Raw genomic sequence first — 18,866 nt, 5'->3', positions numbered from 1 at the left:
AACTCTATCATATGGCAAGTCTAAGTTATCCGTCATATTTCATTCAGAAACATCGTCAACTTAGTTCAACTCTACCATAGGCAAGTTGAGTTCAACTCTATCGTCATGGAAAGTCTAAGTTATTCATTATGTTTCATTTGGAAACATCATCATAAGACTGTTTAGTCCTATCACATAAGTTCTTCAACAATAATTCAGCTACCATTTTATTAAAACTTCGGCTAATAAAATCAATACATAAATCTCAAAAAACTAGTGGTAAAAAAACTTTAAATTGCTGGTGTTTCATGGTCTTGGCAACTCTTTGCCATCAGTGTCTTCCAGCCGATATGCACCTTTGCTGGCAACTGAGATAGTTCGATAAGGTCCTTCCCAATTTGGGCCAAGTTTGCCCTCCATAGGATCCTTCTTATTGCTGACAACTTTTCAAAGGACCAGGTCCCCGACCTGAAAATCCCTAGGATTGAGCTTCTTGTTGTAAGCCTTAGCAAGCTGCTGCTGGTATGCCCCCAGCCGAATTGCTGCTATCTCTCTTTTCTCTTCTATTAGATCAAGATCTCAGGCAAGGAATGTCTCATTTGTTTCATTTTCCACTCCCTAGGTTTTGATTCCAGGGATGCCAATCTCTAGTGGGATGATTGCTTCAGTGCTATATGTAAAAGCAAAAGGGGACTCTCCAGTTGATCTTCTCGGCATGGTCTGATATGTCCACAGTACATTGTGCAATTCTTCCACCCACTTTCCCTTGGTTGCTTCCAGCCTCTTCTTGATCCCATCCAAGATGGTCTTGTTGGATGCCTCTGTCTGACCATTGCTCTAAGGGAAGCTACATGTAGAATAATAGTTTTTTATTTATATTTTGCACAGAAGCTCTTGATCAACTTACTATCAAACTGGGTGCTATTGTCTGCCACAATGGCTCTTAGAATCCCAAACCTGGTGATTATGTTCTTTCAGATGAAGTTCTTCACATCCACATCTCATATTTTGGCCAAGGGTTCAGCCTCGACCCACTTCGTGAAGTAGTCAGTTGCCACCAGCAGGAACTTCCTTCGTGCAGTTGCCTGGGGCAATTGCCCAACAAGATCCATGCCCCACTGTGCAAATGGCTAGGGATTGGATACTGGATTCAGGTTTGTAGCTGGTTGGTGTATCAAAGGTGCAAAATTTTGGCACTTCTCACATTTCTTCACGTAGGCTTCGACATCCTTCTGCATGTAGGGCCACTAGTATCCTTGAGATATGGCCCTGTGAGCACGTAATTTGCCCCCAACATGGCTTCAGCATACACCTTCATGGATCTTGTACAGAAAGTCCTCAACTTGGGATGGATGCACACATCTCAAAAGGGGCCCAGTGAAGGATTTTCTGTAGAGATGGCCTTCTGTTGATAGGTAGAACCTGGCCGACATTAATCTGATTTTGTGTGCTTCTTTTTGTCTACTAGCAGCCTGCCATCTTTGAGAAACACAACTATGGTGTTTATGCAGCTTGGACCCATCTCTACACACATTGCTTCGTATTTTGTGATAGGGTCTCTATGCTTGGGCCTAACAAATAATCAACCAGTATTGTTCTTGCCTCACCTAATTTCATCGCTGGCCAGGTTAGCCAAGATGTCGGCATGACTATTATCTTCTCGGCTAACCTACTGTAGCCGACAATTCTCAAACAGTGTTAGCAGCCTGACAACCTCCTTGACATAGGCTATCATCCTCTCATCTTGGGCTACATATTCGCCCATTGCTTGATTCACACAAGTTAGGAGTCAGCGAAGACTACCACCTCGTCGGTCACCATGGCTGCTGCTAGTTTCAGCCCTGCAATCAGCGCTTCATACTCTGTTTCGTTATTTGAGGCTTTGGACCCTACACAAATAGACTGCTCTGTTATTCGCCCATTCGGCAATACTAACATTACTCTTGCCCTTACTCCCTGCCGGTTTGAGGTTTCGTCGACAAAGAGTCGAAAGAAGTCTTTGATGTAGATATTGCAGGGCTTTGGTTTCTCTTCTTCCTTCTATGCTGCTGGTGTGGGGTTCTTTGGCCCTAGTTGGGTTTCCTCTTGTTCTCCTAGACATCCTAAGTCGCGGCTCACCAGAGCCCGCCTTAGGATGGCGCCATGAGTGAACTCAGCCACAAAGTCAGCCAGAACCTGGCCATTGATTATTGTTCTAGGCTTGAATTCCAAGTCGTATTCGTCTAGCACCACCGCCCATCTGGCTACTCTACCTGTCAGATCTCCATGCTGCAATAAAGACTTCAGGGGATGCTCAGTCAGCACCACAATCTTATGGGCTTGGAAGTAGTGATTCAATTTTTTGGAAGCCATCACCAAGGCTAGTGTTAACTTCTCCAAGGGTAGATACCTGGTTTCTACACTTGCCAAGGTCTTGCTCACGTAGTATACTGCCTTTTGTTCCCCCTTCTCTTCGCGGATTACTACCGCGCTAACAGCATGGTCTGATACCGCCAAGTACAAGAATAGTTCTTCTCCAGGTATTGGAGTTGACAAAACTGGAGCTGTTGTTAGGTACCTTTTCAAGTTGGCAAGGGTGACTTCGCATTCTTCTGTCCATAAAAAATCTGTGGCCTTCTTCAATAATTGAAAAAATGGTTTACATTTATTAGAACTTCGGCTGATAAACCTGTTCAAGGCTACTACCTTGTTGGTCAAATCTGGACCTGCTTGGCTTTTGTCGGGCTCTAAAAGTCAAGGATGGCCTTGATCAGATCTAGGCTTGCTTTAATGCCCCTTCTGGTGACTAGGTATCCCAGGAACTTACCTGATTCGACTCCAAATGCACATTTAGAGGCATTGAGTCGAAGCCAATATGATCTTAGGCTATCAAAGACCTCATGCGAGTCTGTCAGATGATTCCCTGGTTCCTTAGTCTTCACGACCATGTCATCGATGTAGACTTCTATTGTCCTCCCAATTAGATACTTGAACATCTTGGTCACCAATCTCTAGTAGGTTGCTTTTGCATTCTTCAATCCGAAAGGCATCACTTTGTAACAATAGAGTCTTTTCGGGGTAATAAATGTCGTCTTCTCTTCATCTGGGGCATACATTGCTATCTGGTGGTAGCCTCTGTATACGTCCAGGAAATGCATCATCCCATGCCCTGAAGTGGCATCTACTAATTGATCAATCTTGGGTAGTAGGAAACTATCCTTGGGGCAAGCCTTATTCAGGCTGGTGAAGTCCACACAAATCCTCCACTTGCCGTTCTTCTTTTTCACTACCACTATGTTGGACAGCCAAGTTGGGTAGTTCACCTCCCAAATGGCCTGGGCTTCTAACAGCTTGTCTACTTCCTCCTCGACTGCCTCTACATGTATCAATGTCGGTCTCCTTGCTCGATGGATGACAGGTTTAGCCAACCTGTCCACATTAAGCCTATGACAAGTGACCTCGGGGATAATAACTGACATCTCATAGGGCGTCCAAGCAAATACTTCTAGGTTTGCTCGTAGGAAAGTCTCCAAGTCCTTTTCTTTCTCCTCAGCTAAACCTGAGCCGAGAAGGAAGAAGTGCTCTTTATCACCTTCTTAGACCAGAATCTTCTTCAAAGCTTCCCCACTTTTGTCGGTTGGTTCTTTGCCGACATCATCTAGGACCTCCATGTCCATGTCCTCGATTTCCACTGTCTCTGCTTCCTGTATTTTGTAGGTGGACTTCATTGCTACCATGGAGCAATTTTTCACTTGCACTTGATCCCCTCTGACCTCCTCAATCTCCTGTTCGGTTAGGAATCGCAACAACTAGTGCAGCGTTGAGGGAATAACCCTCATTACGTGCAACCACGGTCTTCCCAAAATAACATTGTGAGGGAAGGAGGTACTTCGTGCTTACCTTCTTGGTGCCTACCTGCACCTCCAAATTCGTGGCTCCTAGAGGCCATGTCGGTGTCCCGTTGAATCCAACCATCGGGCTGTCAGATTGTTCTAGATCATCTGGGTGAAGGCCAAGCTCCTTGTAACATCTAACATACATGATGTCACAAGAACTGCCTTGATCAACCAGTATGCGCCTCACATGGTATTCTCCAATCTTCATTGTTATCACCAGGGCATCGTTGTATGGGTGCTGCACCATATCCAAGTCTACCTCAGTAAAAGAAACCATTGGTCCCTGGTACTCATTTGTCTTAGGTCTCTTTTGCCAGACCTGATACACATGCTGCAGGTGCCTTACTCTCTGGATCATCCCTCATACATCATTCTCATTAACCTTCGAGTGAATCACTTTGATCACCCGAGGTCCATCTGCTTGCTGTGGTGGCTATGGTGGATGTGGTGCTGCCTGTGCCTGGGGAAGCCTTGCATGCTCTTCCCTTGTCCTGGCCTCATCTACTAGGTCTCTCAAGTGACCCTGTCTGACCAAATCCTCCAAGTGCTTCTTCAGAGCTCTGTATCCCTGAGTCAAGTGTCCATCCTCATTATGGTAAGCACAGTGGTTCCCAATGCCTCTTCCTATAAACTCGCCAAGGATTTTCTCTGGCGCTCTATAATACAACTGGTTTCTAATCCTTTCAAGAACTTTGTAGATCAGGATCCTGAATATAGTGGTGACTGCCTGTGCTGCCCTCAACCCTATTTCCTACCTATTAAAACCGGCGTTACCTCGACCTTGCTTCGGCGAGCCATTTCTCTTCTTCTGCTTTGGTGTCTTCATTCCTTGTGTGTCCTCCTCTGCTTTGGCATACTTCTCAATTTGTGCCATGAGCTCCTCCATACTCTTTGATAGGGTTTTTGCAAGTGATTTCTGAAGCGGGCATTCATCATCCAGGCCGTTCTTGAAAGATACGACCACCAGCTCCTGGTTACGAGCCAGAATTCAGTTGAATACCTCATAATATGTCTTCGCATAAGCCCTGAGGCTTTCACCATCGCTAATGTTCAAAGCTAGCAAGAGTCTACCCTTAGTGCCTGCAACTTGTTCGTAACAAACCTGGCCACAAACATCTCGGCCAGGCCTTCCCAACTCTTCACAGTTCATTTTGGCAACTTATGGAACCAATCAAATGCTATCTCCCCAAAGGATTACCTTGCACAATAACTGCTCATTCCACCTCCACAAAGCCATTGAATTTAAATACAAGCCGACATGAAAGTTTTGATCTAACTTACAGTCATTTATCTGGAACCTCAGTATGTAGAATCTCTTTGGGGCCTTAAACGTATCCAACTCCACTGAGAATGGAATCCTCGGCTTGACAAGAGAGGTGATCTCGGCATTTATTCGTTTTCTCTGGATGTAGTCCCTCAAATCCTCCTTCGTTTTTCCAAGAGCTCGGCTATCAACAGATTTCAGTCTCTTTGGCGCGCTGCTCCCGGTGTAGTTATGCATCCGTTTGGACTTCTTCTCATCCACTGCATCAAAACAAAGGCCCTTTTCTTAGATATGCCGAGGTTCTTTCACATAGGTCCCCTTAGTTTGTGGTGTCTTCCGCGACTCACTTCTCACTGACTCTGTTCCCCCGACATCCTGTGACGGCTGATGTGAATGTTCTTTTTCCTTGTCGTGCTGCGGGACTACTGGGATTGTTTTCAACCCCCTTTATAGGCATCAGTCTTGGCCACTAGTACCGGTGTGTCCTGCAATGGGAATGGTGGTTGCATTATGTTGTTCTGCATCATGAAGTTGACAACTGACTGTACGTCTACTAACTTGTTTGCCATCGCTTTCATCTCACCGTCCCTCTTCAGGCATCTATCTTTCTATACCCGGAGGTTGTTTTCATTGTAATACTCATCTCGGCCACCCTTCTCCGGGACGTTACCCTCTTTGTCGACGTCCTTCCTCCCAGGATTCGGATCTTGTGCTCCTTCATTACGGTTTTCCTCCCCCACGTTAGGATCTACATGCTCACCAATTTCACTATGAATGTCATCCCCAATCTTTTCTTCCTGCTAGTTGTTGGCCATCTATTCTCCTTAAGTTCCCACAGATGGCGCCGAATTGTGGGTGTTGATTTCGGACCACACAACCAAAAGGGGGAACTCAGCTGGAAAGCACCGACATAATAGATTAAGCCCAACAACCTGTAGCAAAAAGATAAGAATACAGTGGTTGTTCGCCACCCGGGGGCACTCCGACGATCAAGTCAGTAATCTTTATTAGATATCAAATCAGAATATAACTCAGAAGTCACTACTCAAAGTATATCACACATACCTGAGACCCATGGGGGTGCCCTGGTTTTATAACCGGTAGTGACTTGATCCCTTTAGAAGCCTTATTTTAGTGGACTAAGGCTCAATTCTTACCCTGGATCCTTAGTTGGATATGGATAAACTTCTCTTGAGCCTTATCTTTATCCAGACTGAGATCCTCCCCTTGTTCTAGGACTCTTGTTTCTTAGCCACTTATCTCGAATTTCGGTGTCTCTGTAGATAACCTCGGCCTAGCCGAGTTTTTCTCGGCAACGTTACCAGGCCACGTGGCACCTCGGCTGACACTTCGGCGTCACCTTAGCCACATGCTGTTATTTACAATATACTTCCCCACACGAGCAATGCTTTCTCTCTAATGATATATATATATATATATATATATATTTTAAACATGCTTTCAATTAAGAAAGTGTGTTTGCAAAACATACTTTCAGTATAATGGTCATGTTTGGTTTGGTTTTTAAAAATTTGTTTTAGATTTTCTTTTGAAAAAACTAAAAATTGTAATTTCTTGAAAAAAAAATAAAAGAATCAAAAGTATATAGCATTTTTATATGGTTTTATCATTTTGGAGAGCAAAACTAATTTCTAAAATTCAAAAATATATTTTTTGAGTTTATTTTTGTCAAACTAACATATATATATTTTTTAATTCAAAATTGTTTTTCAAAGAATGGAACCTGAGAGGGTAATTTGAGTGCAAATTGGGCCGAGCTAGGTAAAATTTCTATGGGATCATTGGGGAATAAAAATTTCTATCCAACTCCATTTTGACAGTTGCCAATTGGTTCACCAGATTTTGAAACTCACTGGTGTGTTCAGCAACAGAGATTCCACCTTTTAGCTTCAAATTTACAAGTCTTCTCATCAGGAGGGCTTTGTTCTAAGCAATCTTTGACTGGTACATGCCTTCTAACTTTGTCCATAGAGCATAGGCATTAGTCTCTTGGGGGACATGATGGAAGACACTGTGATTGATCCATTGTCTGATGTGGCCAATGGTCTTTCGGTTCTTCGGCTTCCAGTCTTCGTCTTTTTCCGTTGCTAGTTTAACTCCATTAAGCTCAATGGGGTCAAACAAATCTCGACAATATAGGACATCCTCCATTATGGGCTTCTAAATGGCATAATTGGAAGCATTCAGCTTTATCATGGAACTTGAAGTCGACGTTGATTCCTCCATCAGACTTCGTCGTTGAGTCCGAACTGATCAAATTAGTTGGAAGAGCGCTTTGGATTGCCAAAATAAAAACTGTAAATTTTTTAAAGCTGATTTACAAAATCTGACCGTACGGATGTGTCCAGAATATTCCAAATAGTTGGAAACCGCTATTGGATCATCAAAAACAAACCCAAAATGGCTCAGTTCAAGCCAAAACAGGTTGGACGATTCAGATTGGCAGAATCTGGTGCGACTGAGAAGCGCCGGATAATTTCTTCAGATAGGCTAGCGTCAGGCTGATGTCATCAGCTCGCGGTCAACAACTAGTCAACTAGGCTCGATCAACGGCTCCAGTTCAGCTCCAGAGCAGCTTGGAGGCTTGGCTTGGCATGGCAGCTTGGGCGGCCCGGCTCCAGTGGCTTTTCAAAAAATAAAATTGAGTTTTGTTGCCAAAAAGTTTTGAACTATTGACCTCCTAGGCTTGGGCTTTAACCACAATGCCAACACAACACTTGTGCTTTGTAGCTTCACCAATAAGTATTAATTACATAACACAGAAGGGTCGTCTTCTTCCCTGGGTTCGTGCGTGAAGCACGTGAATCCAGTTGCCGGCGCGTGGGAACGGCGCCAGATGTGCGTGTGGCGCGTGCGGTCTCATCTGACCTCCATTTCTGACACGGTTTTCACCTATGTGCTCGTCTCGTCTAGAGCTTCAAGATTATGTGATCACAAGTGGATTTCGACCACTTTGATTACTAGGCAAGTTTTGAAAAACACACTATTTTTCCGAAAATGCACAAAACTGGCTCTGATACCACTTTGTTAGGATCAAACACACCCAGAAAATTATCTCACACAAACATAGAACACAATATTTACATGGTTCGGCCCAATGCCTACATCCATGGACAGAAATGAGAATTTTTCATTAAAATAGAGCAAAATACAAAAACAGAGGAGGAGATAAAACTCACCCAACTCAAAGCTCTCTCTCTCAAATTTCTAATACAAATCACCATCTCCTTCCCGTCTCTATTTATACACAAAGAGAGTGAAAGAGAGAGAGGAGACAAACCAACTCACCAAAAAAATTTCTACCCTCTTTAATGGTGAATGGTGAAAATCAACAAGGAACAACAATGTGAAGGGAATGGAGAGCAACTTCCCAGCTCAGACTTTCACTTCTCTTGAGGTGGGAGTCTGCCTACGCCATTTTTCCTTGACTCTCTCTATATGAATGCATGGGGTTGGGACAACAATATTGAATCATGATTGGTTAAGCAATACAGACACGTAATATTCTGAAAACATTTAATAATTTCTCAATACTTAGACATTCATGATGTTTGAACGAACATGTTCGCTTGGGTAAGATTTTTAAAAAGTATTTTAATGCATGTAACATTGCTCACTAGAAAATGAAATCAAGCTTACCTGTTGCTCAAGCTTGGGAGTGGTATGTTGATGGGGTTGCGGGACCGAGACAGTGGACCCCATAACTATGCAATCAATAAGGCCTCGACAACATCCGATTCTAGCGGTGAAGGTAGTGGATTTCCCTTGCTTCGTGGTTGTCGTTGTCGTCGTCGTTGTTGTTGTTGTGATGACAGCTACTGGTGATTGTCGAGGACTAGATAGAGTGGTCTTATTCTCCTCTGATGTATTGTTGCCCAAATTCATCATGATTTATGTATGTGATATATGTATAAGGCATACATTATATCCATATCTATATCTATATCTATATACCAAGGGATTATTCTAGTTGGTAAGAAAGTCTGCTCTTTTAATCAGGGTTCGAATCTCCAACTATTCAAGCGGAAGTCTAACGGTTTAGCTGGATTAGCTAGTTTCCTCCAATTTAACTTGTAAGGATAGATCCTAAAAATTTTGTCTTGGAAATGCTCTAGGCATCAAAAAATAAATAAATAAATAAATAAATAAATAAAAATAATAATCTATATCTGTGTTTGTAGATAGTCATTCAAATCGAAAGAGTAGACAAAGAAAGAGGGGAAGCATAAAGCCTAGTCCCATGCTGATTTTATAGCTTAGTGTTTTTTTTTTTTTTTAAATTTATTTTTTCTTTTTGTTTTTTGGTTTTTTTTTTTTTTTTTTTTTTTTTGTGGGTAGTTTCATAGTCTAATACATGAAAGGACATACATGGGCGGGCCTTCGGAGGAACTACCACCTCACCTCTTACATATTCAACTTCCAAACCCTATATACGTACAACGCATGAAAGTACAAAGGACACCTCCTTTTGTTTATGCAATATTTGATTAGACAAGAATTCTGGTACAACTTTTCAGCCTAGATTGAGTAATTGGAAATAATATATATTTTCTTCGATTATATCATTTATTTGATTAATAAGTAAGGGAGAAATAAAATAAATGAAAAAAAAAAAAACAAAGGGAAACATATTTCTCTTATATTTTTCATGTTTTAGTAAATAGGGGAAACAAAAAAACCAACAAATTATTTTTCTTTTTATAATATCAAAACTACGGTAAATAAAAGAAAAATAAAAAAAATTGACACATATAAAATATTATTTTGCTAATATAACATGAAACAATTTCTTTTTTTCTATTATTATTATTTATATATATTGTTTAGCCAAACATGATAGGAGAAAATTCATTGTCATTTTTCAACTTTTCTGTTCTATATTTAGCTAAGCAAGAAAAGGAGAAAATATCTTTCTTTTCTTTTAATTTCTAAATCTTCAAACTGATTGTTATTATTAGTCTTTTCATTATAAACGTAATTTTTTATCGCTGCCAATTTCCTTTTTTCTTATCTTATTTAAATTTAAAAATTAAAATTAAAATATATCATTGTGTTTTATTAGCTCTCAAGATATCATTGTGTTTTTATAAAATATTAATTTCTTTGCTAAGAATAAATAAATATGAAGTGAACAATGAATGATGAAAATATTAATGGGGGGAAGTATTTTTGACATATTAGTCTATCAGAGGGCAAGCTCGTGATTCTTTTCTCCAACGTTTATTTTCATTATTCCACCAACTGAACCTTTATTTTAAATATGAAGTGAACTTTTATTTTCATTATATTTCAAGTATTTTTGACAAATAATTGAACTTTTATTTTATCAATTAATCCTTCATGTTGGTCCGATATGATATATTTAGTTCTAAAATGACTAAATTGAACCAATTCAGAAGCGAGGCTTATTTTAACCACAAAAAAAAAAATTTGTAGGCTTAATAAAAATAAAAATAAAAATAAAAAGGTGTGAAGTTTAATTGTATGTCAAAGATATTATTTACGGAATTTATAATGACTTGTTAGTAATAAGCTGTTAGATTTTTAATTTTGTTATGTGGATGATGCTTATAGTACACACCCTCAAATATGTAAAGTTGTGACATTTGTAAGATTGTTTATCACAAAATGTCATAACTAAATATTCTTTAACCATAACTTAAATAAAAAATAAAAATGAGTTATAATCAAACACTATGAGATATAACTAAAGATATATAACTAAAAAAAATGAATCAAAACCGATATTGGGTCATAACTAACATCATAAGAGTTATAATCAAGTTATAACTAACACCATAATAGGTCATACCTAAACACCACATGTCATAACTAGAACATATAGGTCATGTTTGTTTGGGCGGACTGGATTAACATTTCCATGATTTGGATTATGTATCCTATCTTAACTAATAGTCAAGTTTAAAATAATTAGTCCCTACTTCAATTGTTTAACCAAATATCGGATTAATAATTTTATTGGACTATTAGTCCAATTCCAAGCTCATGTCTAGCCAAACAAACATGGCCTAGTATACACATTTTTAGAGGTGTACCATAAACTCTCCTTGTTATGTGTGCATTCTTATAAACTGAATTGAAAATTTTCATTTCATTTCATTTACGATATTGAGAAAAAATGTTGCAACCCTAGTAGTAACCTTGTGACTAGTATAAAACGTCAACTCCTAAATCCGTCAAAAACTGAACCTCTTACATTTATATTCTTAAGTTATACATGTTTATAAAAATAAAAATCAAAATCAAAACGTAAAAATTTCTTGTTTGGCAAGAGTGTAAAAGTTGAAATAATAAAATTCAAACGTAGGTGGTTCAACAATTGTTTAAATTGACACGAAAATTGAGAAATACATAATTGGATGATATGCTAATGTGTCTATAATTTTCTTTGCAAGTACTAAGGAAGGAGTCTTGTGTATGTCAAAAATGCTTCCTGTTGGATTTATTTTTTAGTGTGGCCCAATAGTCTACATATTTTCTACATATTTTAATTTATTTGGACTCCACAAATAGATAAAGCCAATATTTGAGATCAAGTTCAGTAAATAAAATTTTAATATAATCACCCTGCTAAGATAAGAAGGAAACCTTGATGGATTAAGAATTCTTCTGATATAGTTTATCTGGCCCTCTTCTCTCCTCTATATAAGAATGGGTGACTCCCCTTTCATATCATGAGTATTTTTTCCATCACTTTAAGTTTTTATAGTCATCCTAATTAAGAGAGACAGAGAGAAGAAGGTGAGCCAAGAATTAAAGGTTCAACTCTAAGGGGTATTTTCTCAACTTCTCTAATTCAATGGCTGACAAAGGTATATTCGTTTTACTCTTGAGTTGTATTGAATTCAAGATCCTGTTAAGTTTAATTCCGCATTATTATTATGGTTACATGTATTATTAAATCTTACATGTGGTATCAGAGCTTTAGTTTGTGAATCAATACACCTTGGAATAATAATATATTTATGAATATTGTTATTATATTATAATTATAATTATTCATAACAACATATTTTTGTTCATAAGGTTTGAACTCTCGGCATGTGTTGGTTATCTTGAATATACGCTGTATGTTCAACCTTGTAAGCTGCATGCCATATTTATTAGGCAGTGTCTGAATGGTACATCTAATCTCTTTCATATTCATTATGCATCAAAGAAACTCTTTTTGTGTTGTTAAAAATCAAAAGTTGTGTGAAAGAAGATTTCATTCCTGATTTCTAAATCGTAACTAAGTATGCACATCATGAACTTCCTCACTCACCTTGTTCTGTGATATGTTAGGTGCAAACTTTTATGTAATTCTATATGCTGTTCATATGCATGTTTTGATTTATTATCAATTTTAGTGATAATAATTTTTATAATCATCATAATATGTTATTGAATTGAGTGTATTGATTGCCGTTATGATAAAGTGCATAGATTAAAAGCAATTTTAGAATTTTGCTGAATCGTTCGGACTATTAAATAAATACATTTATTTGATTGTATCACATTAGAGGATTATGTTTTTGCTTTGTTTAATTATGCACACTTATTGTCTATTATTGTTAAATATTTATATATTTTCATGATTTAAAATTGATATCATGATATAATTTTATGACATTGAATATTAAATATTAAAGTGGTTAATTCATATTAGGTATAATTCTTATTAACCATTATTTTAGATATTCATGATTGTTATAATACATATATAAATATTCCTGTTCATCCAGAGTTATTATTATTATATTGGTAATAGCAATCACATAAAAGAAATTTTAGAAATCATAAAAATAGTGATCTCATTAAAATTGTGATTGAATTAATGATAATTAAATAACTCAAAATTAATGAATAGAGAATATTGTTGGTTAGTTCCGTATTCATAGGGTTTACTAATTTAGTAGCTGCCAAAGTGGCCTAGATTTGTAAAACTTATGAATATAGAACTACATAAAAGAATTGTTAAAAAGGGTAACATTAAGGTTGATAATATTCTCAATTGCAGTTATAATTACGAGATTGAGACTAGCCCAAAGGAGAGTCACTTTCAAATAATTATAAACTGGGTAGGATAATATAACTTATGTAATTTGACAGATTAGAATTGAATACCCAAAGGTAACATGACTAGCTGAAAAATTGCATAAATTACTTTAGACGTACATAAGTGATTCTTAACGAGTGGACAATAGATATACCTAAGTTTTTCCCAAAAGAAAGACTTATGTGATATCAATAGTTCATCGTAATTCTCAAAGCTTTAATATATATATTGTTTATGTCTTTTTCCATGTTACCTATGAGATCTTGTGTTAATACCTCTTAAGATCTGTCAAAAAGATAGCTTGCTATCTAAGGTGGTTGGACTTAGAAGGGAGGCTATATTGACTCCTCCGACCTTCCTGGGATCTTACTTGGTTATTGATCAAAGGACTCTTTAGTGACGTTACCCTAACGCTTAAAATAAAATTTGGTTAAAGGCTGTTGAAGATCGACAAGCCACTTGCTGGCACTATTATGGCTGAGTTAACAACAATCAAATATAATGGCCACTGAGGAGTTTAGGATCACATCCTCAATATGGCGATAAAGCTGCAAAGCTTAAAACTTTAGGAATGCAAGTTGATGAAACTTTCCTCGTGCAGTTTATTCTCAGCTCACTTCCATCACAATACAGCGCATTCAAAATTCACTATAACACCAATAAAAATAAGTGGAATTTGAATGAGCTGACTAATATGTGTGTTCAGGAGGAAGTGAGGTTGAGGGAGGAAGGACGTCAAACTGCATTGGCTGTAACTCATGGAGCTATAAAGAAAAAGAAGGGTAAGTTTGTAAAATCAAAGAAAAATCCACCAAAGAAAAAGAATGAACCTGGGGAAGAAAATCAGGCTAAGAATGGTTTCACTGTCAAGTGCTACTTTTGTGGCAAGAAGGGACATGTAAAGAAAGACTGTAGCAAGCGAAAGGCTTGGTTCGAAAAGAAAGGTAAGAAATTTTCTTTTGTTTGTTATGAATCAAATCTTGTTGAAGTACCTTCTAATACGTGATGGATTGACTCTGGGGCCACGACCCACATTACAAATGACATGCAGGGATACCTCTCAACCAGGAAACCGAAGGAAAGTGAAAGATTTGTCTATATGGGGAACCGTCTCAAAGCTGAAGTCGTAGCTGTAGGAACCTATCGACTGATCTTAGAGACGGGTCATCAGATGGATCTAGAAGACACTTTTTATGTTCCTTCAATTTCTAGGAATTTAGTTTCGTTATCCAAATTGGATCGTGTTGGATATTCAGTTTTATTTAATTGTGGAAAACTCAATTTAATGTTTAATTCAAAAGTGATTGGTTCTGGTAATTTATGTGATGGTTTATATAAAATTACCTTAAATCATGAGTTTGCACAATCATTAGTAACTCTGCATTCGAATATTGGTTTAAAACGTGGTCTAATTAATGAAAAATCATCGATCTTGTGGCATAGACGGTTGGGGCATATCTCCAGAAATAGAATTGAAAAATTGGTGAAGAATGGGATTTTGGAAAACCTAGACTTCACTGATTTTCAGATATGTGTGGATTGCATTAAAGCAAAAGCAAACCAAACACACCAAGAAAGGTGCCACAAGAAGTAATGAGCTTCTTGAGATAATTCATACAGATATTTGCGGGCCACTCAACATCCCATGTCTTAGTGGTGAAAAATATTTTATCACATTTATAGATGACTTCTCACGTTATGGATATGTGTATCTAATTCATGAAAAGTCTCACGCTATTGACATCCTTGAGGTGTACATAACTGAAGTCGAGAGACAATTAGATAGAAAGGTTAAAATAGTGAGATCAGACAGGGGTGGTGAATATTATGGTAAATATGATGAGTCAGGCCAAAATCCTGGCCCATTTACCAAATTCTTAGAAAAGAAAGGCATTTGTGCTCAATATACAATGCCTGGTACGCCACAGCAGAATGGACTTGCTGAAAGGCGTAATCGTACACTTAAAGATATGGTTAGGAGTATGTTAAGTTACTCAATTGTACCTATTTCAATGTGGGGTGAAACTTTAAAGCCTGCAATGTATATCTTAAATAGGGTTCCTAGTAAGGCGGTCCCAACAACTCCTTTTGAGTTGTGGACTGGTAGGAAACCTAGTTTAAGACACTTACATATTTGGGGTTGTCCAGCAGAGGCAAGAATCTTCAACCCACAAGAGAAAAAGTTGGACTCAAGAACAATATCTGGATATTTCATTGGTTATCCAGACAAGTCTAAAGGGTACAAATTTTATTGTCCTAATCACAGTACGAGGATAGTGGAGACTGGTAATGCTAGATTTCTAGAGAATGGTGAAATCAATGGGAGTGAGAAAACACGAGTGGTGAATTTCAAGGAAATTAGGGTAGATGTGCCAACATTTGACCCTTATCAAAAAGTTGTTGTTCCTCAGACTATTCCACAGGCTGAGGAAAATGAACAACATGATGAAAATCCTTCACCACCTCATGTTTCACCACTTCATAAAGATACCACCATTGAAAATATTGTAGAACCACCACAACCGGCAGTTCTGAGAAGATCTCAGAGGGAAAGAAAGCCTGCCATTTTAGATGATTACATGGTGTATCTACAGGAATTTGACTTTGATATTGGGATTAACAAAGATCCAGTCTCATTTTCACAAGCCAAGAATAGTGATGATTCTTCTAAATGGGTCAATGCTATAAATGAAGAGTTAAAATCCATGGAACAGAGTAGTGTTTGGGATCTCGTCGAATTGCCTAATAACTGCAAAAAGGTCGGGAGTAAATGGGTCTTCAAGACCAAGCGTGACGCAAAAGGCAATATCGAACGATTTAAAGCCAGATTTGTTGCCAAAGGTTTTACTCAAAAAGAAGGCATAGACTATACAGAGACTTTCTCTCCAGTATCTAAGAAGGACTCGCTTAGAATCATCCTAGCATTGTTAGCTCATTATCACTTAGAGTTGCATCAAATGGATGTGAAAACTGCTTTTTTAAATGGGAATTTGGATAAAGAAATTTATATGGAGCAGCCCGAAGGATTTGCAAAGAAAGGTAAAGAACATTTAGCTTGCAAATTAAAAAAATCCATATATGGCCTTAAACAAGCTTCTAGGCAATGGTATTTAAGGTTTAATGATACCATTACCTCTTTCGGATTTAAGGAAAATACAGTTGATCAGTGCATATATCTGAAGGTTAGTGGGAGCAAGTTCATTATGTTGGTGCTATATGTGGATAACATTTTGTTAGCGAGTAATGACCTTGGCTTATTGCATGAAACCAAGGAATATCTCTCCAAGAACTTTAAAATGGTCGATATGGGTGAGGCAAACTATGTTATTGGCATAGAGATCTTTAGGGATCGATCTCGAGGATTGCTAGGACTATCTCAAAAAGGATATATTGATTGTGTTTTGGAGAGATTCAATATGCAGTTTTGTTCAATCGGTGATGCACCCATCACGAAGGGTGATAAATTAAGTTAAAAACAGTATCCAAGGAATGACTTGAAAAGAAAACAAATAAAGTACATTCCATATGCTTTGAGGCTACAAATCATGCTTTATGGTTGCAAAATTTCATCTCAGGACTTGGTGATGTTGACTCAATTGCCAGGCCGCTGAAGATATATTGTGACAATACCGCAGCAGTTTTCTTCTCTAAGAATGGAAAGTATTCCAGTGGTTCCAAACACATGGAAGTAAAGTACTTGGTTATTAGAGAGAGAGTCCAGAAACAACAAGTGTTAATTGAAAACTTAAGCACCTCTCTTATGATTACTGATCAATTCACAAAGGGATTGCCACCAAAGACATACAAAGAGCATGTTATCAGGATGGGTCTTTTAAGCAACCCTTGATGTGTATGGTTAATCATGAGTGCTTATTTTTTGACACTATTTGCGCAATAATAATTTTGTTTCTGTTTTTCCTATTTCTAAAAGTGTGTGTACGCATTAATTTGAATATTGATAAACAGGGAATGTCTTAACAAGACAAATTGCAGGGGCCTTTCAGAAAAATAATTATATATCCCAATAAAGGACTGGGTTGGTGAAGGTTATCAATGGTGTGGTGCATAGAAGGAAATATGACATAAATGTTATATAACCGCTATGACTCACATTGGTGATCTGAAGTAATCACAGTATTATAGTTTCTAATATATCTGAACTTATTGGCTATTTTTTAAAATTCGTGATCACATGTCAAAGTTTTTAGTGTGGAATCCAATGAGTCAAAATTTTTTAAGTTGCATATTTTTGAAAAAACTCATAATTGCATCATAATCGGCTTAATGAGCCAAGTGGGAGAATGTTGGATTTATTTTCTAGTGTGGCCCAATAGCCTACATATTTTCTACATGTTTTAATTTATTTGGACTCCACAAATAGATAAAGCCAATATTTGAGATCAAGTTCAGTAAATAGAATTTTAATATAATCACTCTTCTAAGATAAGAAGGAAACCTTGATGGATTAGGAATTCTTCTGATAGAGTTTATCTGGCCCTCTTCTCTCCTCTATATAAGAACGGGTGACTCCCCTTTCATATCATGAGTATTTTTTCCATCATTTTAAGTTTTTATAGTCATCCTAATTAAGAGAGACAGAGAGAAGAAGGTGAGCCAAGAATTAAAGGTTCAACTCTAAGGGGTATTTTCTCAACTTCTCTAATTCAATGGCTGACAAAAGTATATTCGTTTTATTCTTGAGTTGTATTGAATTCAAGATCCTGTTAAGTTTAATTCCGCATTATTATTATGGTTACATGTATTATTAAATCTTACACTTTCGACCCCCAGTGACCCCCAGCTGATATGGCACATCACGTGATTGTCACGTGACTATAAGACCCAAACACATATTCACATTTCATTTTGAAACCCCCCCCCCTCAAACACATATTTGTCTTCACTCCAACGGTAACAGCTACTAACCCCCACTCCGACACCGGCGACCACTCGTTCCCTTCACCCCGACGCCGACAGCCCGTTCCCTTCACTCGTGAATCTCTCTGTCTCTCTTTCCCTCTCATCCGACAAAGAACGATTAAGAGGTAAATTTCCCGACTGTCTCTGTGTTGAATCCGACGAAGGACGATCAGGAATGAAAAATATACCAAATTAGAACCCACTGTAAAACCTATCCAACACATTGTTTGTTTGAAGATGTTTGGTTTTTTATTTTTTCCTTCGCATTCTCCTTGCACACTTGCAAAATAATTTGAATAAATTACAATGGGATCATTGGGGAATAGGTTGTTTTAGTAATTTTTAAATTTTTTGGTTAAAATATAAGATGAAAACAAATTGAGGTAGTGTTTTGTTTAAATTTTAAATTAAGATTTGGATCAAAAAAATCAAAAAACATATTTGGTTAACAAATTTTCAAGACTCTTTTTAAAATTATTTTTTCTCTCTCCTCTCTCCCTTTTTTTTTTAATAAATCTATCAATCATTTTTTCTCTCTCCTCTCTTCTCTCACATTCTCTCACATTCTACACATCAATCAATCAAATTTTCTTTTATATCCATCTATTCAGCTACAAAAAAAAAATTACAAATCTTTCCAAAATTATTTTCAAAACTCATAACCAAACAAATTTTTAATTTTCAATTTTCAAAACTCTTTTCAACAACTTACCTTACAAATATAACTCACAACTCAAAACTCAAAACT

General features: G+C 37.5%; 1 protein-coding gene and 1 long non-coding RNA gene across 2 annotated transcripts; both read left to right on the top strand.

Moving 5' to 3' along the window:
* The first annotated feature begins 13,748 nt into the window (after positions 1-13,748).
* LOC145801713 (uncharacterized) lies at positions 13,749-14,517 on the top strand. The gene is made up of 2 exons (XR_014343358.1): positions 13,749-14,142; positions 14,250-14,517. It is a non-coding gene; the product is annotated as an uncharacterized LOC145801713 (long non-coding RNA).
* A 591-nt stretch (positions 14,518-15,108) lies between these two features.
* Positions 15,109-17,045, top strand: LOC145800655 (uncharacterized). Its single transcript, XM_082890373.1, has 4 exons — positions 15,109-15,178; positions 15,347-15,957; positions 16,348-16,654; positions 16,774-17,045. The coding sequence occupies exons 1-4, from the start codon at positions 15,109-15,111 to the stop codon at positions 17,043-17,045; spliced, it is 1,260 nt and encodes a 419-aa protein (XP_082746499.1).
* Positions 17,046-18,866: the final 1,821 nt, after the last annotated feature.

This window comes from Camellia sinensis, chromosome 10, assembly GCF_055761805.1.
Source record: "Camellia sinensis isolate YWXY chromosome 10, ASM5576180v1, whole genome shotgun sequence".
Classification (NCBI taxonomy): Eukaryota; Viridiplantae; Streptophyta; class Magnoliopsida; order Ericales; family Theaceae; genus Camellia; species Camellia sinensis.
This window is presented reverse-complemented; position numbering and strand designations above follow the sequence as displayed.

What these genes read in the sequence shown, in the direction of transcription:
- LOC145800655 (XM_082890373.1), top strand. Translation starts at nt 15,109, where the DNA reads ATGCCTGGTACGCCACAGCAGAATGGACTTGCTGAAAGGCGTAATCGT. An exon ending in TGCCTAATAACTGCAAAAAG is followed by an intron (nt 15,958 to 16,347) that starts GTCGGGAGTAAA and finishes TTCGGATTTAAG; the next exon opens with GAAAATACAGTTGATCAGTG. An exon ending in TGATGCACCCATCACGAAGG is followed by an intron (nt 16,655 to 16,773) that starts GTGATAAATTAA and finishes ATTTCATCTCAG; the next exon opens with GACTTGGTGATGTTGACTCA.